Genomic DNA, 22,776 nt, shown 5'->3' with positions numbered 1-22,776 from the left:
TAAAATTGTAAAAGCATAACTAAGGTTCAACAAATTGAATCTATGACATTGACATATTGGTCTAAGCATGCTCAGCCACTAGTGAAGCCTAGTGGTTCATGTATTTTCAAGGTACAGTATGTAGGTAACCATATGCATAAACAAAAATAAATAAATAAATAAATATATATATATATATATATATATATATATATATATATATATATATATGTGTGTGTGTGTGTGTGTGTGTGTGTGTGTGAGTGTGCATGTATATTAATATACATGGATATAAGTATATGCACATTGCTATAAGTATATCAGATCAAGACAGATCAATTTCACAATTCTTTTATGCTAGAGCTTGCAGGATCTATTACCTTACTCAACAAAGCCATCTTATTGATACAAAACATGGCATGTAGATACCAAGTGCATGAAAGTTAGGCATGGTTGCGGCTAGACTGAAATTCTGGTACAAATCAAATTATAGAGTTTCTTAGTTTTATTGCATGAGCATGGTGATGTGATGAGAGAACACTCGTGAAGTATGAGTGGCTTAATAACATTATGAGAGATGAATTAGAAGACTGCATCGTGACATGAGGATTGCTTACACCGAGTGCATAAATAATTTTTAGTGATCAACAATAAATTTTGATGAAAGGGGATCATGCAACAGACTAAATGAGTTTAGTAAGAAAAGGATAATATTTGCTCATGTCGATCCTACCCTTAGTTTTGTTACAAGTAAGAGTATCACTAAGGTGCAAGAAATCTGAATTAATACGTATACCAGATTGTACTTTATGATGACAAAACTTATAATATTAGGAGAAATATGTATATATAGTCTATAACTATAAATGTGATAAAGAAAGTATAATATTGAACAACTTAAGTGAGGAAGCATGTATATTTCTTTCTTGCAACATAACTACATCCCTCTTGGTATATTTATGTATATTTTGATGCAACCACATGTACAAAAAGTGTAGAAAATCCGGTCGAGCTTCATGACTAGCATGGTACCATGTCACGGTATGTAGCTGTTGTACATTCATTATATAAGCCTGAGCTTATATTGAAAATAGAAAAATGATAAATACATTACATTATGATTGAAGGAAATATACGTATATTTGCCTACACCCTTATGGGTTGAGTGTGCACATGGTATGTATACAGGCTTGCACTTCGGAAGGTTGGTAGGAATTGTGCACTGAGTGACTTCTTATGTTTGTTTTATGTTGGTGCATCCTAGTCCCACTTGAGATTGTTGGCATGGAAATCATTAGGTAGAAGTAGTAAGTAAATGCCTGTCTTCATATTCTTGACTCAATCATGTCAGGTATAGTAAGTTGGATAGGTTTACCTGAATACAATCTCTTTCTTCATTTGAAATCATAACATCTAGAGGAATGAACTTATGACATTGAATATGGAAGTGGCCCTAAATGGGTATATAAACAAAAGTGTGGCTGTGATGACATTGTTAACAATAAAAGTTGAAAATAACAAATTGAGAAGATGAACATATATAAATACTCATACATATGTATATATATATATATGGATATATATAGGGCTGTAGGTAAGTGTTAAACACCTAACTACGATGGTGCGAGTATGCTCACTACAAGTGCTCACATCAATTCACTAATAAAGAATATTGCATAATTACATTCTTAAAACTCTTATTTAAGAGATGACTTCTATAACGTTTGACCCTAGTGTCCTTGTGGATGTAGGGGCTAGGAAACGAAAATAGTCTTGGGCCTTGCACCCAAGATATTGGCCTGTGATAGTTATTTGAGCTATGGCAGATCCTAAAAGTTGATGCATAATGAGAAAATACCAATCATGTCTCAACAATGACATAGAGGAGCGCGAATGGGTCCAGTGGTTGGTTTTATCTAAGGAGGTAGTGGTATAACATGAGATCATTGTGGTTGCATACCCTCTGTTTGTTTGGACTGGATAGGCCATAGGGTATTAGGTTTGCACAAGGGCCCAAGGTTTTGTTAAATTTTTGTTTGGAGGGAAAGACATCTCCTGGTCCCTCAACCCGAGTGCCTAGAGGGGTCAGTCTATCACTTCAAGTAATACTGATGGTTAGACCCTTGTTGCTGCAATGGCGATCTGGGATATATCAATACTATAGGTTACCCTTGATCTATTTGGATCGCTTGGTGAAGTCATGCTTTGTGCTACTTGTGAGTTCTGTCTACAAGGTTTCTGTTGTTTGCTTGTCACGATGACCATAATCATTGTTAATGGATCACCATTAAAATTCTACAAACATATGGAGGGCATGTACACCTCGTTCATGATAATAAGATATAACTCTAAGGTGCATTATGAATTGATGACTTATAGATGTCGACCATAAAGTCCTCATATGGATTTGTTTGACATAATTATAACTTATTTTGTCGGACCATGTTCCATTCATGGCTGAATCTTATCATACTCAACAGAAACTGACCATTCTTTTTATCCCTACAGGTAGTTCTTAAGAGATCGTGGGCTACTGGATTGACATCCTTAGTCGTTATGATGGATCAACATTGGTGATCTAGACACTACATCAAGTCTGAGCTTTGTGGATACGTTAGTTGTTTGAGTCTAAGCATCCTTGTGTGGGATCAAAAGGGGCGTCACTTAAAACAATGTTTGATGTTTTATATTTTATTTGGTTGTATTTTGGTCATTACTCAAGTTTGCTTTGTTACAGTAAGATTCAATGTTTGCTTCTCTCTTTCTTTCTCTCTCTTTCTCTCTCTCTCTCTCTCTCTCTATATATATATATATATATATATATATATATATGCATTAAAATTTGGGTCGTGACATTTGTTGACCTATTCTAACAGCTCCACACACAACTCCACCTTTCAGAAAACTTGAAGAAAGGGAAGACATCAAGAACACTTATCCGTCAAGTTTTGTGATGTGTCAACATTTTAATTATAGATTTTAAGTTATAAAGACCTTTCTGTTTGTAACAAATAATATTTTAGAATATGAAGATCCAACTTTATGTTCTAAAAAACAACATATTAAATACCCAATACGGGGTTTCGGTAAAGACTTTGTGAAACCAGCCGATGGATTTGTCAAGTCAGATGTTTTTAGTTTCCATGCCATAATTCTGAAGTGCGTCCATACGTAATTTGGTTAACTAATTAATCACACGGAACCCTGTTGGCCTTGCAAAACTTTTCTACAAATTAAAAAAAAAAATTGGGGTCATTCCAGACATGAAATCCACATATGTAGTATGTTCTGGTTAACACACACACACAAATGAGAAATGGGTTCCTTAGAGATGCATTTTTCAGGTTTCCTTCGGGCTGTTTGGGAATGGTATGTTACTATTTTTATGTATGTGCATAAAAAAAAGGGAGATTCATGAGACAAAAAGCGTCAAATGAATGTAACCAATCTTTGAGTTTAATACATTAAGATAATGTTTCTGCTCCCAAACGACCCTTTTTGAAACAACATAGGGATCTAAACTGTTAGATGTGTCTATCATCGATCACCATCAATTACCTGTTGACTTCATGTACATATTAGCCATTTCATTGCGAACTTGTCATGTCCCATGGGTCGAAAAATCAATACTTAGACTATAATACAATTTTTGAGTGAAAAAATTCAAGGTCTGTCTCCTCCAAAATTGGAGAAATAAAAATATTCTACCGGGCTTTAGGAAACCACTACCCTCCTTTTGGAGTTTTGACAAATGAGGAACCCTTCTCACATAAACTGCCAGCCACGAAAGACACGTTCAAACATACCCTGGACGTCCATTACGAGCTATCATATGATTACGTTAATGATGATGATGTTCATCGATTTTGTAAACATTCGATTGGCCAGACAAGCAGTTCTTCCCTCCAATGTCAGATAATAAGGCCACCTACCTGAGAAAGATGGGTATTCAAATGCACAAGGATTTGATCCCGTCATCAAATCATGGTAGGTATGAAGAAGCTATAGGGTTCTCTCTCTCTCTCTTTCTCTCACCCCCATGATTCACAGTACTTGCATCGGGACCTATTAAGGTCCAATTATTCAACTTGAAGCTTTCCACGTAAGAGAACTGGATGTGTTTGTTTAACTTGTCTTGTCGAACGTACAGTTGCCTCCCTGAGAATGAAAAATTCTTAGCTGTACATAACGGTATATAATAAGAGCTGAGATCCTTGATCATTGGCCAGAAAAAAAAAAAGGAAAAAGATTAAAAATGACCATCCTGTGTTGGCCTTTTTCTTTCAAGACTATCAAGATGATGATCATGCCATGAAGATCTCCTGGTCAATGAGCAAAAGGAAATAAAAGGCGTCGTAAAATTGCCGTGAATCACCGCATATTTTCTTATCATTTCTGCCTTTTCCTTTATACCCTTTCAAGGTTCTAATTCCACATAATTATGGACATGCTAACTTAATTACTCATTTTTATATCATAAATTACCACCTCACTAAATGAATAGCAAATCTACAAAATTCAGTGCTGTACCAACAGAACAGCATTTTTTTTTTTGGGCCAACTACTAGCAGATGGAAAGGATAAACATAATTGCTCACCAAATGTGCCACGGCACTACTTGAAGGAGTACGTAGCACTGTGAGTTCTTGTAAGAAATGACACATTTAACCCGGGAAGCCTCCATCTGGAACGATCAGAACTTGAGGATGATGTTGATGGTGTATCTGTACATGATTCTGAAACAAGGACCTGATTAGGAGTTTCCAACTCGGGTGCCTTTGTCAACTCTGATATTCCTTGTAAATCCTGCATGCAATGTGAAAATTAACGAGATGGTATGTCAAGAATGAAAAATGAAGACTTCGATTTTATGCTAACCTTCAGGCCAGATGCTGAAGCTGCAGAATGCAAAGGCCGAGTGACCTGAAAATAAACATACATCAATAACACTGTCCATGAGAAGTTGCATATCTAGGAAATAGGTAGGTAGTCAACCTTAGGCGTTTCCTTAGAAGTTGATGGTGATTCAAGTGCCAGAGTTTTTGCTGAGGAAAACGATATTGTCTAACAGGCAGAAAAACAGATACAATAAGAAAATTTTGGCATGAGAAAAAAATAAGATGGCAGCATTGATATATCAAACCAATCTTACCCTAACATTTGACGTGAGGACAGGAGGAGGCTCAAGAGAAGGCACTGAGGAGCAGGAAGGCAGTACCTACAGAGTTCGATAAATGTATTAGAAGGAGGCCAAGGGACACCTGAAGTGTCACCATGTCAGGAGTTTTATTCTCCAAAAACAAATTGACCAATGTGCTTTTTCTACCATGCAGACACACCAGGCCAGACCTAACCTAACGCACATACACATTTAAGAGCGATATCCTCCAAGGAACTTTCCAGTGAGAAAGATTCTGTACCTGATTCAGTTCTGCATGTTTTCTTTCTTCCAACTTTTGCACAAACACACATAACTGATGTACACCATCGTTTGTAAAATCCTGATCCATATTTAGCATGGAAGTCAGCACAAAGCATTACTTCTTAATTCATACGACGTAAAAAGTTACTTGGATGAACAGAAAGTAAACCTGTTTTTCTTCTATTCTCCCAATCTTTGTTTCCTAATGAAATGCCGAAACAAGGGAGAAGAAAGAAAGAAGAGGATCAGTGTGATATTTGCCAATAAAACACTGAAACAAGCAAGTAGTACGTGGAATGAGGAGACTCACCAAACATTGGACAGCACGATGAACAGATTCAATATCCACCACAAAGGTACTTACATCACCTCGTAGTTGAGATACCTACAGGTGCAGTGTATTGGTCATTAATCAATATAATGAGAAAAGAGTAATACAACTGATTTCAGCAGAAAACTTTTGGGCTTCAGACCTCATCTCTGGTAGCAGCAGTTAGTTCAGCACATTCATCTAAATTGAGATCAACACGATCAATTCTTGAGGATAAGTACTTCTTTGCTGCCTGAAAGCATAAGGAGAAATGCTAATAGGGTTAGTGGCAACTGGCAAAATGAACAAAGAAGTTCATCTGAGAAGGTTTTTCTGTTTTGCATTATATTCTTCAGAAGGAAACTGATAAAGATTCTAACTCAAGAAGCAAATTTGTGCTTCTTATTTTGAAAATAGAATTAATTGATGCATCAACTATTTTTTGCAATTTGTTACATTAAGACATAGACAATGGATGAGGAAGAGCTGGCATGAAAATAGTGTTCTGTGGTGTAGGACGTCACCATACATTTTCGTCTTGCAACAGCAACAGCTACTCAATCCATCTTTGTTTAAGTCTGTTCCATTGAAAACCTTAACAATAGAGTGCTCCAACATTCTTCATGCAAAACCTGTTTCTCATTTACCTTAAATACACAATATTTTGACATCTCCTGTGACAGAAAATAACTGATCCAAAATTCAAAGGGTAGAAAATGCCAGGCTCAAATTCTCCTTTCTAGCACCAGCATCGAGAAGACCTGGATGCACATCATATTTCACTCCAAAGCTTTTCTGATATGATTAAAAAATTATCAATCAGCTTGAATGTCATATTTTTCACACAAAGTCAGTCGTTCCACACAGGTGGCATAAGAAACTTAGAGAATCCTGCATTCCCTTCAGATAGATTTCACTCCAGTTTTTACTTCAACCTCCTAACTACCAAGTTCCTTCCTTGAGTAAACAGGTCCTTGATCAAACTCTCAGCTGATGTGGGTATTAGGTATTTAGAAGCCCATCTAGGAATATGGATCCCGTAATGGAACAGTAAGCACCATCACTTGGAGGACGCTCGCAAATCATCAGCACCATAGCATCTCCAGGTCATGAATCCATTTGAAGACAATGCTGCACAATCTTTCAAAACACCATTCTCAGCCCAGAAAAGGCTCTTATCTGTAACAGTTGCACCACTATCGCAGTATGAGACTCTATGTTACACGGTTGCAAGTACAAGTGCAATCGCGCAAAACATTTTGAGAAAACTTGGGTATGGGGATATAAGTCACATGGATGTGAAGTGCTGGTAGGGCTGAGCATTGGGCCGGACTGAGATGGCCAGAAGTTTGGCAAAGCCAGGCTCGAGCAGGCCTACTGACAGCCCAGCCATGGCCCTCTTAGCTATCAGGTGGGACCTGCCAGGGGCCTGGTCTAAACAATTTGGGGAAAAAATAAAAGGATTGCAGGATAGAGAAAGATGTTCCCAATGACAATCGAGGGTCTCAGCAGAAAACAGATGGTCAGAAAGCCTTGGCAACCACCGATGATTTCAAAAGATATTGGGAACCCCTTGTAGTCATCTAGTATTTGAGGGAGAGAGAGAACATACTTGCAGAGAGTGAAACGAAGGTTGCAGGGGGTGTCCGGAAGAAAAGTCATTGGGGGGCTGCAACTGGTTGTATGGCGGCGAGTTGCATTTGATCCAAGGCATGAGAGGATGCATGTACGTGTGTCCACGCATGTGAGAGAGAGAGAGAGAGAGAGAGAGAGAGAGAGAGAGGCAGGGGGTTATAACAATGTACAGGCTGAGTTGGGCCCCAGAACTTGGCCCAGTCACAGCCTGACTCTGCCTGGTGGTTATCTCGCCGGGCCTAGTCCAACCTTTTTTGGCCCATGGGCCGTACTTGCAGCCCACGCCCAGGTCAGTGGTCACCTTTAAGTGCAGTTGCAGCCGATAATATATAGATGTGTGTGAAAAACTTTAAAGTAATGAAGATTTTTTTTACAATACGCCTCTTATTGGCATAAAATAGAACTTGGGAAAGTAAGATGATAAAAATTTAGAAAAACAAGACTCTTTTGGAAATAATAACAAAGAGGTTTAAAACCCAAAAAGTACATAAAAACCTAATATGACTTCATTTTGTCTTCAAAATCCTGCTGCGAAGTATGTCTCCTCCTTCTTCTTCCTTTCTTCTTCCTTCCTCCTCCCTCGTCCTCCTCTCTCCCCCTCTCTCCCCCTCTCTCCCCTCCTCCTCTGTTTTTCCTTTTTTTGAAGGCACCCTCGCAGCACTCACACTGCAGGCAGCATCCACGTTGCATCTATGTGGGTGCAGCACCCAATGTACCATGACCTTGTGACATAATATATATAGCAAAAAATAAATTTTTAAGCAAACAAACATATATATTAATTATTTAATATATATATATAATTTACATTACTAAATAAAAATAGATATACCAAATAAACATAAAATATGAGTCTACCGTGTCCAAGCCCCATCCCATACATGCGACCAAGTCTTGTTGTGTCTGCATGGGTACGTTGCCCTTCAGGCATACTGGTGCTGACTGTGTCCATTGTCCTAGTGTGTCACAGACCTCTGCCATGCCAATGAGGATTGCAAAAAACTAACTAAAGTCACGAAAGTGATATGGACAGGCTATACAAGTGTGACAGTAGACTAAATAATCCACAAGGGAAAAGCGACAGGCCATACAAGTGTGACAGTAGACTAATATTGAGGACTTCAGACAAAGAACATAGTGGGTACTGCTGCATTTCTTATTTTGATGAAATCAGGATTTTCTTCTTTTACCATATTAATGGTTAAGGAATCTGAAATCTGATTCTGCCCCTACTGACTAAGGCAAGAAGTTTGGGGTTGGGATATTACAGCGGCAGCCAACCATTTGATTTATCCATGAATTAGCTAGACTAGGTCAACACAGAATAGCACTCATTAACAGGAACTAGCTGAATATGTGAAAACTGAAATGCTATCGAGATTTTTTTTGGATGACAATCAAGCTGCATCACCCGTTAGGCACAAATTATACTTACATTCTGTAGAGAAGCACATTCAAAGTACATCAAGAATTAAAATAGTCTCCACATTCTAAGACATGGATTCTCAAGATTTAAGGAAGAAAACATTACCGAAACAGATAATGATACTTGATCAAGTTGCTTAGCTATGGTTGTACAAGCATCCTTAAAGCTGCGTCTCGTAGCAAACATCAAATCAGACAGTCGCCAGCCCTGCAGAAATATGCACAAGCAAGACATAAACAAAGGGAAACAAAATGTTGGAGCCACAGAGGAGCTATCCGTCAGCCTGCCTATGCAAAGAGAGGCCATAGCTTGAGTTTGGTTCGAGCTTGAGTTGAGCTTGACTTGACCAGCTCGAGCCGTTCGAGCTAAAAAAGCTAAGCTCGAACATGGCTCAGTTAAGGTCGAGCCAAGATTTGGCTTGAGCTTAGCCGAGCTAGTTAATAAAAAAACTTACTTTTAACTTGAATGTTAACAAAGAGACCTGAGCATAGGACCTCAAGTGTGTAAGGCACATGGAAAACCCATTTGCACCACCTTTCTTTTGTGAAAATACTGTCAAACATATTGTACATATTCTCATCACGACTCATGAGCTTAATCGAGTTCAAACGAGCTGAGCTTTCCTTGCTCGAACTCAACTCATTTACTTGACCGAGTTCATTTCTCAACTTAAACTCGACCCATTTATTAAATGAGTCAAGTTTGAAAGGTGAGATTGAATCGAGCCTGAGTTGGCTCAACTTGCTGAACACCCTTACCAAAAGAAATCCAAATTCTTCAACGAAAGACAGTCCAAGCCCAAAAAGGAGAAAGGAGAAAAAGACCAAAGTAGTCACATGAAAGATAATGAAATAAAAGGTGACAACAAATTTACCATGAATATCAGGTCTCAATAGATGAGGAAAACACAACATTTTGTGTGAGTGCACGTGTCAAGGTACATGGTCCAAAAGAAAATAACACACATTCAATTTGTAAGCATGTGCTGAAAGAATGGGAGAACACACATACAAGCTGGTGTATGCACACATGCATGCACATATAAAATTTTTACCTTCCACCAGATATAGCCATATCCAACAACTCCAATGACAAGGACAGGAACAGTGTATGACTGAGCACCTGCAAATCAAATGAATTATATTACCCAATCTTGTAAAACATATAAACACGAAGAAAGACAAAAGAACACAGACATGCGTGCACACACATGGTCAGCAATGCTGTATGCATCTAAATGTACCAAAAATGCAAACAATCTGGGTTGATATGAGTGAACTACATTTTAGACTGCCAGCCATGACTCAACTCGAATAAACCTGCCTCAAACTTGGTGATGATTTGCCATTTCAAGGGAAGCAAGGGACAGATGTGTCAATGAGACAGGTCTATGAGGACCAAAGTGCATTCAAATTTTCTAGTATGCATTCTGGGGGTACTTTGAACACTGAGCTACAGTTTTAGCCAGAGTTCCATAAAGTCCCAACATCCAAAAGACCAACAGCATGCTGCAAGAGAGGTTTCCCACATAATTATTGCAGCTGTTAACATCTGCATATGCACTTCCACCCTCCACATTTATGAGAACACATGAATATGCTCTTCCAAGCTTGCATGTAGACATTTAAGTACACATATCCATGCACATACACAAAAAGAAAAATGCTAGTTTCTTACGATAGTAATTTTACTTCAATTTTGAGTCATTGAAAATGATTGGGTGATGCAGAAAATTTTGAAACACCAATCCATGGATATTAAATCAGACATTTTTTAAACTACTGAACTCTTTCTATTTAGAATGAAAAAATAGCTGGTATTTTTATGGAAGCATCTACATTGTCACTTGATGTGTACCAGGTGTGCGGTTACAATGATTAAGAGATAGGACACAGAAGTCATAATGCAATAAAGACATCTGTTGGGATAAATAAATTTACTCACCTGATCTAGAATTTCGAGTTATAACTGTAACTGATCTTGATGATGCAAACTGCTGCAACTCTGCCCTTAAACTATCTACCTGTGGAAATAATAAAAATTTCTGTAATAATTAGGTATATTTCTCACTTCTCAGCAAAAAAAGTAAGTGAAAAACGATTCAGCAACAACATGCAGGTAATCAGGGAAGGAAAATTCCATAAGATTCTACTACTTACATACATTCAGTACCAAATCATTTTACAGAAAAACCTTGGTATATTTCAAAGCCAGCGCGAAGATTTGGTACTCCAGGCAACCATGGCAGAAGAGACAACACACCATAACATAGTGGCGGGAAACAACATTCGAAATATTTAATAGTAAGATGTCAAACAAAACTTCATCATCTAAACACTTTCAAGTCATTGACTGAAAGAAATACCATCTTCTAGTCAATGGAAAGATGCATCCAAATGTTGCACTATATATCTTCAACGTCACCAATCTTGGTGAATCGCGTACTAATAAAAAGGAAAAAGAAAAAAGACTAACAAATGCACTCAAAGACAAGAAGCCTACCTAATCAGTCAAGTCCTCATGAACCATGGCACAGTAGGCTAGATGATTGCAAAGTAGTTGGTCGGTTACCAGCTAGGCTGAATAGCCATTTGCTTGACAACAAAGGCATCAGCCATTAGTTCGTTAACTTCATTTCACTTGTGGGCTATAGTTCATTAACTCTATTTCACTTGTGGACTATCACAATCATTAATAGTAAATGATATAGACTCCATCTTGGACATCCAATGCACAAATCCATGATTTCAGCTAATCTAAGACCAATTTTGATCACACCATACTATGCTTCATTTTTGTATATTGACCCCCATATTCATGAACGAAGATTTGAGTTTATGACAACAAATTTCTAAACTGACTTAGACCTAATCTTCTCGCACAGTGTCTGAATATGCAAGAAGCTGTAATGCCTGAATTGTCTCAAAAGATCACCTAGACTCAAACTCCAGTTTAGCATCTAGCAATGGGTGATCTAATACACTAGAAAAGGGTAGACAAAATTGGATTAGTGTATCAATAATCATTTAATTACTTAGCATAGTCTGTGCCATTAGTGAATTGAGCAAGATAGCAAGAAAACATGTAAAAAAAAAATTACAGCAATTACTGGTACATTTGTTTTACATTTTATTTCTTTCTTGGGTACATAAAAAAAGGAATGGTCCAAGCATATAAAAGAAGCTAACATTTATATTTTATACCAAGACCGTTTGTCAGATTATCATCCTTGTCAGACAAACCATAAACTAGATTTTATCCTTTAAAAAGAAAAAACAAATGAAATGACATAAACCAGGACCATATTGCAATGTCCCGTAGATAAAAGCATATTCTAAGCTGAAAACAACATTCACAATGTTTCATTATGCTTCTCACACAGCACCACAAGGAAAGCTTGAAGATTGTAACTCGCAAGACTATTATTATAAAAGTCAACCAGAAATATAAGAAAGAGAAGGGGAAAAAAAAGAGAAAACTATGGAATTCAAAAATCACAAATAAAATGGAACCTGGGCCATCAGCATATCATTTTGTGGCTTGCTCTTTGATGTCGAACTATCCTGCTGAAGATGCTTGAAGACAATCTGAAATCAACATACATATTAATTTGGAAAGGGTTTGTCCAAAGGTTTGCTTCATGGTTAATTAAGTAAAGTAGAAGTTACATGTAATGGAGTGCAAAGAAATTACATGTGCTGAAGTATCCATAATGCCTCTACAATTGAGGAATCAATATGGAAAAGCCACATACACAAGCTTAATTTCTACAAACTACTTGTGCAACAAAAGTAGAAAATGCTAAGAATGACAAGTACTGCGAGTATACAAACAAAATGTTAATAATCATAAATATAAGTATATAACACATAGTCAAGTTTGAAATAATTCTCCAAACCATATAGATGGGAAAAAAAAAAGATCACAAGTATCCAGCATTATGATTCATGAGAGGTGACTGCCTGTCAATGTAAATATTACAATAACTAAAATAGCATCTCATCCACAATAGGTCCACTTCATAACAAAAAACCAACTCTTCCATAATAAGAACAATCAATCCAAGACATGCGAGCCTATCAGATTTAGAGTTTAATAACGGTTAACCTGACATGCAATAAATTGAGACAATAGAAAAGAAAGCCTACTCTTAACAACAGCCACATAAAACAATGTGGCATGTTGTGAATAGACTCACAAAATTTTCGATCCTACAAAAAGCACAAGAAGAAAAAAATATCAGGCTTAGAAGTAATCTAATCAGATCGTATACCTTCAGGGCCCCCGAAAGGAAGTCAGAAACTTTTGAGGCTCCACCATCGTTTGCAAGCACTGTCCCAAGAAAGCCTACAAAAATATTTGTGCAACATTTATTTTCCCACCAGCCAAAGGAAATCAAACGAGGTTAACCATTTCCAAATTAATATAAAAAGAGAAAAGGTTGCAATTTGGAACCATCATGACCAAAGCGACAAACTACACCAAACAAAGTAGGGACCAAAGACTCAAAGAATCAACGGCTTATGAAGAACTAATAAACTTCGAATTAGAACGGTTTCATCAGGCAACCAAACGAGGAATTTGAGATAACAATCAAGTAGTACCGAAAGAAACCCAAAACAAGACTACGAGTGAACATGTCGTCAGACAGTTCAGTGACACTAGGGTTTTATGCTCTCCATAAGTTTACCAAACCCCCCAGAAGCACTGATAAGACATCAATGAGAGAAGCAGTAAGATGGCCACAGAACACCCTGAGGGGAGAGAGAGAAAGAGGAGAGAGAGAGAGAGAGAGAGACCTGCTCCGACGATGATGGTGAGCTTGCCCAACGCGACGGCCATCGCACCTTTCACGATGCAGAGAATCAACGCACCATTGTCCTTTTCCTTCTTCGGCAACGGAGACGGAGAGAGAGAGAGAGAGAGAGAGAGAGAGAGAGAGAGAGCAGCCTCTGTTGCGGAGGGCTGACGGCTAGCTGTTACTATTTCGCCTCTCTCAACGAGCATTGCAGAGATACGTCAGACTGGGGGACACGCGTGAATTAGCGTTCGCCCCTTCCAAAGGAATCATCTCCGACTTATGCACATATGGTTTATTCTGTTCCTTGATCACAGATAGATTTCTAAAAAGGCAACATTTGTATCAATAACTAAAAAGTAGGCGTCGAATTTTCGGAAATAAAATAAAAAAAACATGTTCTGATCCAATTTTATTAAGATTTTATTTTCTTGGCTGATAAAATTCGATGAAGATATTGGATGTCAATCCTTTTCTTCACATTATTTAACATTTCACACACCTAAAAAAGCTGCTAGCTTTGGGTGAATTTTACAAGAGAAGACTTAAAAAAACTGCTAGCTTTGAGAAAGGGCACTCCTTTTATCGGGGCAAATAAAAAAAAATATTTTGATGTTCATTAAAGCCATCTTGAGTTGTAAGTAATTTAGTAATATCCTGCACCGATAAAAAAATATTTTAAAAATATGAATTCAGCAATTAACATCGTCATTAAAGTCACATAATAAAAGTAGCTATCAATGCGACCAGGCGAGTGGCTGGGTTTGGTTTTGGTTCATATGGCTCGTGCTTTGCTACGTCACGACTCACCAGCCCACCTCATTACCCATGAACCAGCTCTTGCTAGTGGGCCTACCTTTTAGGGGCGGAACCAAAATTTTTTGATGAGGGAGATCAAATTAAATTTTTTAAATTTTGAGTAGGGCCGAAATATCATTTTTCATATCGTTTTTTAAAATTTTTATACAAAACAAATGATGAGGTGGGACAAAGACCCAAGCGAGCCTACCTTGGCTACACCCCTTCTTTGATTATTCCTTCTTTTGACCTTGTTCCCAAACTCGGGTCGGTGTGGTCTTGTGGTTCTCGTTCCTTTGCATGGTCTTCCAAGTTGAGGCTCGTGGTGGATCGGGTCGGGTTGGAGTTAGGCCAGTGTGAATCGACCGAGTTTTATCTGATTGCACTTAGGGCTCCTCAAGTTGGTTCACCCGAAAAAGAAAAAAAGAAGGATGCCGTTCGATATCTTCATGAGAAACTCATGTTTGCTTAGTGATCCAAGATCCAAATCCAGTTGCATGGACATAGTTGGATCCGATTGGAGCTGTGAGTTTATGAGCAGATTGAAAAGAAGAAAAAATCAAATCCTAAAACTTCACTTTGTTTGTTAAAAACCTATTTCAAAAATTATACACGCATGGGTGAAATCCAATTTCGCACTAAATGTACTGCGTTTGATTGCACACCGGCCCTGATTTAAAGGGAAACTTTACTAGGGAAAGTTATCTTGATAGAGGGTGGAAGATGAGTAGCTTCACCTCATCCTAAAATGAAGGTGTGTTGATAAACTAGAAGAAGTTTTGAGTGGAGAAATTTTTGGGTGTTGGCTGATTATGAAAAGCAGCTGTACTTTTGGATTAGATTTCCCCAACCGTTTTACAACGTTTTTCTTTGATATAACCATTGCATCCATCACAAGCATGCAGTAGCTTTTCATATCACCATTGCAGACATTTCAATCTTGAGAAAAGTACAGAAGTAGAATGAATAAATAAAAGTACTTAGATTGTGGTGTTCAACCAAGGTGGTTGCATTTATGCAAGCGAATACTTCATCGTTGACAAACAAGAAGAACAGTTAGTATAGTGATCAGAAAATAAGCGCTCAAAGCAGAACACCTGCAATTCATAAGCAAGAGATCATTAAAAATTATAACTACAATAGAACATGCAATTTCATCATCAGATACATTCTTCAAACTCCGTAAGAACATGTAACCCTGTCAAGAATCACAAAACTCGAGCAGCAATTATGCAAAGGTGGCTTCAAATCCAGGTACTAATCTGACACATCGTTCAGATAAGCAGAAATAGAACCGCCACAAAGAAAAGAAAATATTCTATTCCTAGAAAAAGCTAGATTTTCATAAAATTTTCATTTATAAATTAGAAACGATTATGTATTTTTTAGAGAAGACGTAGAAACGCTTTTCATGTTTTTATTCAAAACCTGGTTGAATATTGATGTTTGTTGTCAATTTTTGCTCCTAAATTCATACAACTTGATGACAAAAGTATTGGAAGCAAAAGACCCAAATAAATCCAAACAGAAAATCAGATTTTGTATAGAAATAGTTAATTCACTACTGCAAAATGGAACACAACTGGCAAAGAGTTTTGATTCAAGTTCGATCAAATGCAAGTTGCTTCAGGTTGAATTTTTATGTCAAATCCTTATAGACTCAATCATATGACATCTTAAAGAAAAATCCCCATCTAATCCAGCTGAAAAAAACGTATATTTTTCAAACAAAAATCAAGCAGTCACCACTGGTCGTAGAAATGGCAAAACCCAATGAAGCACCAGGCAAAGTCTTCTCTCTCTCTCTCTCTCTCTCTCTCTCTCTCTCTCTCTCTCTCAGCCATCAGCAAAGTCTTAAACAAACAGATGCAAAGTCAACAAGAAGAGTACGTAGTGGGAACTCTTCAACGTTGTAGCATCACTGTAAGATCACTGGTGATGACAACAAACTATGCATCACCCAGTCTCCCTCTCTGGCCTGAAATGGCCGCCGCAAGATTCAGCCTGCCAGAAAAAACTGCAAGACCATTAGAGAAAACCCTCGAGCACGAGAAGATAGAGAACATCCGATGAAAAATGAGGAAAGACCCACTAAATGACTACATACACCTAGGGATAGAAAATTATAGAAGTGCCCTTAAAATTTTAGCAGTTTTAAAAGAGAAACTTATATTCTCTTGTTCACTATTTTTTTATTTTTTTGAAATTTTAAAAGGGGTTCACTTATGACTGTACACGAGAATAAGTTTAAATGAGTCGAGTTTATGAAACTTGAGCTTGACTACTTTAACATCTCAAGTTTTAATGTAAGCTCGAGCTTGACTCGTTTGTTAAATGAGCCAAACAGGAGCCGATTTTAAGTGCGTGCGTGAGTTCAATCGAGCCTGAGTTGGCTCTATTTATTGAACATCCCTATGACAATAGCTGCCCATTGTGTATCTCCAGGTTAAGATGGCTAACGGCACTGTCATGTGACTGAGTGGTGTATGGACATTTTTCTAAACATAGTATATCTGTCACTGTGAAGGTGAAATTCTCTAACAACTCATTAGATAATATGGCAAACTAAGTAGTGTCACTGCAGGATGACTAAAGCACTACTTCCAACTTGCTCGTGTGGAAGAATTGAATAATGGCTTGGACATTAATCATGGATGTGAAATTCGTAATGGTTTCACAGGCAATATATTGGATGCACTCTTGGAGTGAGTTGCAAGCCCAGAGCTTCCACAAAAATGAATCCATTGTGGCGCAAATGCAAATGTTGCTCCTATTACTCACTGGGATGGAGAATGGGAATCAAAAAACTGTTTACCGTAGTAGATACTAGTAATAAGTACAACAAAATCCGGACAAAACCACAAAATGTGTACCAAGATTGTTATTCATGTGCATATGCATAAAAAAAAAAAAAAGTATTTTATTCTTTTTATTTTATAAAACCAGGTTTCTTTTGCTGTTCACTGGTTATCATGCTTTTGAGCAAGTGGCAGATAGCGTTAGATGAGGAATATCTTGAATGAGGTTTTGAATCCTTATCTAATTGATTAAAAGAAAAAAGGATCACACAGAGAGAGATAACTGAGAGAGAACACTTACAAAAATGAAGAAGAGGATTGAGAATAAACAGTGAGTAGGAGGATGAAGGAAGAGGAATTATGTAACGCCTCTATCTATCTACAACCATACAGCCACCCCATTTGTTTTAATGAGAATGAATTGAAAACCTTCATCAACTCACAAAAAAGAAAAGATATACAGAAATTCATAAATCGAAAACCTAAACACAGATACCCCCACCCTTCCCCCGAAAAGAGAAAACAAGATAAATGAAAGAAAGGAGAAGAGTAGGTCGAAAGGAGGAGAGGGCAAACAAGAAACAAATAGAAACTGGGACAAAGACAAGAAAAAGAAGAAGAAGCAGAAGGGAAGACAGATCCGACAATAACTAGCAGCCACAAAGAGAGAAACAGAGGTACCTGAGACGGAGATCACCACCAGTGGCCGCCAGAGAATGAGAGATCATTTCTGGACCTAAGGTATCGGGAGACACTTCACACTCTCTACCTCAATCAGATGCTTCAACTACTGCCTGCAATGGGGGCTTGCCAAAGAGGGTGTAGATGCTGGTGCACGAATCCCTTTTCTGAGGCAGGATATAGAATTACTCTGCCGATTGAAGCTTCAAGTCTTCGAGAGAGGTTCAAACAAGAGTCTTCAGCCTCCACGTTGTTATATCGAGGAGATAGATTTCACATGAAATTTATAATGCGGGGAAAGACGTTGGTGCGAGAGTCGGCTCAAGCGAGTCGGGTAATCATCCCAACGACCCATACCGTGCACAGAGTGCATTGCGGATGACCGACATTGTTGTGGTGTATAAATAAAGGACAACTTTAAGTAGTAAGAGCACTAGCTAGTGGTGTTTCTAGAAGGAAGGAGGCAAATAAACTGGATTTGTTGTTTTAGATATCACTTGTAGAGATATTAAATGAAGATAACTAAAAAGTTTTTATTATACTTATTTTGCAAGTTTAACAAAGACCTTAGGTGGAAAATAAGAGCCAAGATTGTCTCAACAAAAAAAGATGGACTTATAATATGTACTTAATAATTCGCATGGCAGAGCTAAAAACAGATGATCATGGAAATCATATAACATTTTGATTTTTAATTAATGTCAATTAACAAGATATGGTCAGTTGAAAAGTTTCATCACACGTAAAATATTTTATATACTTTTACATACGTACAGGAAACCCACAGCTAAAAGCTAAAAATTGTAACAAAAGATTTTGGCCACAAAAGCATCAACCATAGTTTGTAATACTTTTATTAATGGTTCCATGCCAGATACAAACATTTAGTCATAGTTTTTAAAGTTGTCGTTCAGAACATATCTTCATGTTGCGAGATTTGTATGCATATGTGTCAAACGGATGAAGGCCGAGGTAAATCAAGACCACTTGAATATAGTTAACTTCCAAATTAAGCTCTAGGTAGACTTTACTCTTGTTTTATCTATGAAAATCAAAATCATGAATAAAAAAGGAGGAACACAACAAACATATGAACAACAATAGCGAATACCTATTGATTCTACCTTATCTCTCCTTCTCCTTTTCTTTATTGGACGATCTATCTTACCATCTCGAACAATTGATAGAGAGAAAGGTGGAGGATGTGTGAGGGTGTCAAGAGAGGGAATCAATTCAGGTAAGGCTTTTAGGATTTTAGAGTGGGATGAAGGTTGTAACATGACAAAAGGCTGTAGGTGATCTGCCTTAGGATGTGGATAATGGTAAAACTACATGCACAAGGCTTTAAGTGTTGGGAATTGATGCATGGGTTGTAAAGTTTGTTTTTAAAAACTCAGTGGATTAATTAGGAATGGGATCCAGTCATGTGCTATTCTAAATTTAACAATTGTTGTAGTTCTAGTTGTACATATATAGAAATAATAACTGTGATTCCATATATGTAAGGGCAGAGATTCATGTGACACCTTTAATGATGGTGTGCAACATTTTTTGTTGCTTTAGATTTAAAAAGTTTAGAATTAATTAATTTAACTTAGATATCATAATGGGTGTCAATAACAGCTTTGTTCATCAGGTAAATCTTATTGATGGAGCCATCAAGTTTGTGGAAAGTTTATTACACAAGTTGTCATTACAAGACAAAAAAAAGGTACAAGGAAGTGATCATAATAAAATGTCATTCATCTTGAATAAAACATACAAGAAGAGTCCTTACTGCATACCAGCAAATTCACAGTGCTTTCTGTTTGACAATCAAAGGCATGTGAACTATCTTCTTGGTTGTGTTTTAGTTGCTTAAATTCCTTTTGGAAGTGCGACACAACTTATTACATTATTTGGTTCTTTTTTATTAATGGAAATTGGAATATTGTTCTTCCAATCTTGATTAATCATGATGACGCCACAGTTGTAGTACCAATTGTGTTCACCTAAAGGAAAAACATAATAGTTCAAAATGCTCCTAGCTTTATGTAGCTAGGGATTTGGAAATTCATTCTCTTAGTATCTGTGATCGCATTACTTTGGAATAGTCATTCTATCATTAAGGAAAGTGAAGTCATTATCTTGCAATTACTAAGGAAATTGATCCAAAGAAGATAATGTTGAAAATTTATGAGCAATATGTTGCTGCTAATGACATTATTAATGCTTCCACTATCAAGGAGATTGAGAAAACAGTCTATTGTGATCAAATCTGAATGTGATTATATAAAATCTAGATTTAGTGCTGGTCATGATGATAGTGCCGAGCAAGTAACAACATATAAATATTGAATTTCTATCATACTATTGGCTAAGGTCGATGGTGGCCTCCTGTGGACTAGAAAATATTTCAGCCACATTAATTTATTATTTATTTTCATCTTTGTTTTTATGTTCCTTTGAACAGGTACCAAAATAGGAAAATCTCCACATCCCATTCCAAAATATGGTGAAAGAAAATAGGATTAATCTGAACTTTGAAACAAAGTCCAAGTATGACATATTTGGCAACAATAGAGAATGAAAAGCTGCTTATTGAAGATCTAGGCATATTGATTAAGAGACTGCTGTCTTCTTCATTAGAATTTGCCACCTTCTTCATCAAAGAGGTAATCCCTGATTCATGTTAAAGAGATCTTTGCATCAAACTGGACTTGGCAAATAATTCCTCGTCCAATTTGAGGAAGGATGAACTAATAGTCATGCTATCATTAAGTCAAGCCATTATCTTGGAATTGTTGAGGAAAGTGATAGGCAAGATCCAAACCATGACCCAAGTGCGGTAACGAACCTCGCTCGCAAGATTGGTGGTTGCCATTTTCACTATGATTGACCCAGAAAAATACTGTTCACCCAGAAAAAAAATTCAAAATTTCAAAATTTTTCCTGCGTAACAAACGCGGAAAAAAATAATCGACCGTTGAAGTCGATTCCGGAAAATTTTTTCCAGAAAAAAATCTCCACCTGGAGAGACGGAAATAATTTTCCGGAAATTTTTTACGGACCGTTAGGGCACGGTCGCGCGTATCGCCTCTTCCCTCAGTCGCCTCTCGCAGCCGCAGTCCTCTTCGTCTTCGTCCTCACGCAGCCCTCTTCGTCTTCGTCCTCACGCAACGCATACTCTGCGTCCTCACGCGCCGTGAAGCAGGAGGTTCATTTCTCCCACGGCTTCTCTTCCACTCTCGGTGCGTCGGGCATGTATCGCCGGCCGTCGGTGAAAGGTACATCCATTTCTCTCTGTTTATCTCTTTCCGGTTGTTCTCTCTTTTTTTCTCGCTCTCTCTCTTTCAATCTCGCTTCCTCTGGCACCCTTTTCTCCATTCTGCCCATGACCCTGCGCGTCAAAGCATGTTGGTATTGCTCCGCTCAACCAGGCGGAGCAGCTCCTCCTCCTTCTCTCTCCGCCATGGATTCCTCCTCGTCTTCCTACCCCTACTGGCCGGAAGCCTTCCTCCTTCCTCTCTCCCTCCCCCGGTCTATCTCCATACATCACCTGCCACGCTCCCCAAGATCATTCCCCCCTTCCTGCCGCTGGGTCCCGTCGAGCGGAAGAAAATGGTCGATTATTTAGTGCATTTGCTACTGGGGATGGTAGGGAGGTGTTACCAATACTTTCGGAAAATTTGGGAGAGTTAATTGAACAGCTTTTCCCTGTCAACAACCATCACGTACAACATGTTGCTGCGTGCTCTTTGTAGAGACGGAAAGGTTGACGATGCCTGTAATTGGGTAAACAGAATGAGGGAAAGCGAACATCCTCCCAACATGTGGACGCACGACATACTAAAAAATGGTTTTCGGAGATATGGCAGGCTTAGGGACGCTGAGGTATGGATGGATGAAATGCTTCAGAAGGGATATAACCCACGTCTGATTGATTCATATAGGAGATACAGAGTACTGGATCAGCAGTAGCTATCTTGTGGTAATCATACTCTGAGATTTATGCTGCTATGGGGCTGCCACCCTTCTGTCTAGTCAGGTAACGGCTATTTATGAATGTTTTTGTTTTTCATGTACATGTATCTCTTCTAATTTTATGATCATTTCTTTTTGCAATTCCTGTTTCTATAAGATGATGCAGTCAAACTTCTTTTTCATTTTGTTAGGCATCAATCTTTTCACTTGGTTCTGAGTTCTGTTTCTTTCATGATCTCTTGAATACCTTTTATAACCCCTTCGATGCCTGTCAGGGGTTTTCTTAGATCTTCCATTATGCTTTTGTCACTAGTTGGGTAGTTGTCGTTTCTTGGCTTTCTGCTTCAGGCAGAAATGCTGCAGAAATTGTCTTTTTTACTTTGCACTAGTAGTAACCAAAAACAATAAATCAGATTTCCTCATAAAGGTAAAAATTGCACCTGCACTGTTCACATTCAAGTAACCAAAACCTCTACTTGCTACAGGTTTGATTGCATCCCAGCATGCATTTAAGATAACTCAAACATACAGCATATGTTTGAAGCATGACTGGTTAATATAGGAACCATCGTCTCCTCCTTTTCCTGTCAGGTAAAAGTGGCTGCAAAATGGCTGATATTACTGCTTCTAGCTGCAGCAAGATCCAACCGTCGTTTAGCTGACAAATGGGTAGAATCGGCTGAGAAGACACCCAACTGAATACTGAGTTCTTTCACACAAAAAAGAAAGACTTCAAGTTTGGGCTGGCTATGAAAGACTTCAAGTTTGGGCTGGCTATGTTCGAGAATAGGTGGTTTAGTAATAATAAAAGGTCCATGATTTTGCCATTATTTAAAACTGACTACATCTGCAACTACAATAGCACCCATTGAGCAAATATCTGTTTTATGTTTCCTTAAATTGGATAATTGTTGGCTGAACTTTGCTGACTATCCATATGAAGCTCATGCTTATGCTAGTTTTTAA

The 22,776-nt window shown here is 37.9% G+C and overlaps 2 protein-coding genes across 2 annotated transcripts; one reads left to right on the top strand and one right to left on the bottom strand.

Moving 5' to 3' along the window:
• Positions 1-4,418: 4,418 nt before the first annotated feature.
• On the bottom strand, positions 4,419-13,846 carry LOC116246665 (uncharacterized). Its single transcript, XM_031618479.2, has 14 exons — positions 13,572-13,846; positions 13,046-13,119; positions 12,285-12,359; positions 10,717-10,795; positions 9,827-9,894; positions 8,878-8,979; positions 5,875-5,964; positions 5,712-5,786; positions 5,571-5,603; positions 5,400-5,480; positions 5,132-5,197; positions 4,975-5,043; positions 4,858-4,902; positions 4,419-4,785 (listed from the first exon to the last, which is right to left on the bottom strand). The coding sequence occupies exons 1-14, from the start codon at positions 13,777-13,779 to the stop codon at positions 4,594-4,596; spliced, it is 1,257 nt and encodes a 418-aa protein (XP_031474339.1). The 5' UTR covers positions 13,780-13,846; the 3' UTR covers positions 4,419-4,593.
• A 5,607-nt stretch (positions 13,847-19,453) lies between these two features.
• LOC126409758 (uncharacterized) lies at positions 19,454-22,035 on the top strand. The gene is made up of 3 exons (XM_050075890.1): positions 19,454-19,509; positions 20,904-21,113; positions 21,705-22,035. The coding sequence occupies exons 1-3, from the start codon at positions 19,454-19,456 to the stop codon at positions 21,805-21,807; spliced, it is 369 nt and encodes a 122-aa protein (XP_049931847.1). The 3' UTR covers positions 21,808-22,035.
• Positions 22,036-22,776: the final 741 nt, after the last annotated feature.

The sequence above is a fragment of the Nymphaea colorata genome, chromosome 2 (genome assembly GCF_008831285.2).
Source record: "Nymphaea colorata isolate Beijing-Zhang1983 chromosome 2, ASM883128v2, whole genome shotgun sequence".
Classification (NCBI taxonomy): domain Eukaryota; kingdom Viridiplantae; phylum Streptophyta; class Magnoliopsida; order Nymphaeales; family Nymphaeaceae; genus Nymphaea; species Nymphaea colorata.
Note: the sequence above shows the minus strand (reverse complement) of the source record. Positions and strands in the feature narration are given on the sequence as shown.

Excerpts from the sequence above, each read along its gene's own strand:
- LOC116246665 (XM_031618479.2), bottom strand. The coding sequence starts at position 13,779 with ATGCTCGTTGAGAGAGGCGAAATAGTAACAGCTAGCCGTCAGCCCTCC. Across the intron at positions 13,120-13,571 it reads CACCATCATCGTCGGAGCAG|GCTTTCTTGGGACAGTGCTT; the intron begins GTCTCTCTCTCT and ends ATATTTTTGTAG. Across the intron at positions 5,481-5,570 it reads GGAGAATAGAAGAAAAACAG|GATTTTACAAACGATGGTGT; the intron begins GTTTACTTTCTG and ends AATATGGATCAG.
- LOC126409758 (XM_050075890.1), top strand. The coding sequence starts at position 19,454 with ATGGGTGTCAATAACAGCTTTGTTCATCAGGTAAATCTTATTGATGGA. Across the intron at positions 19,510-20,903 it reads CTTATTGATGGAGCCATCAA|GGCACGGTCGCGCGTATCGC; the intron begins GTTTGTGGAAAG and ends ACGGACCGTTAG. Across the intron at positions 21,114-21,704 it reads TCGCCGGCCGTCGGTGAAAG|GCTTAGGGACGCTGAGGTAT; the intron begins GTACATCCATTT and ends GAGATATGGCAG.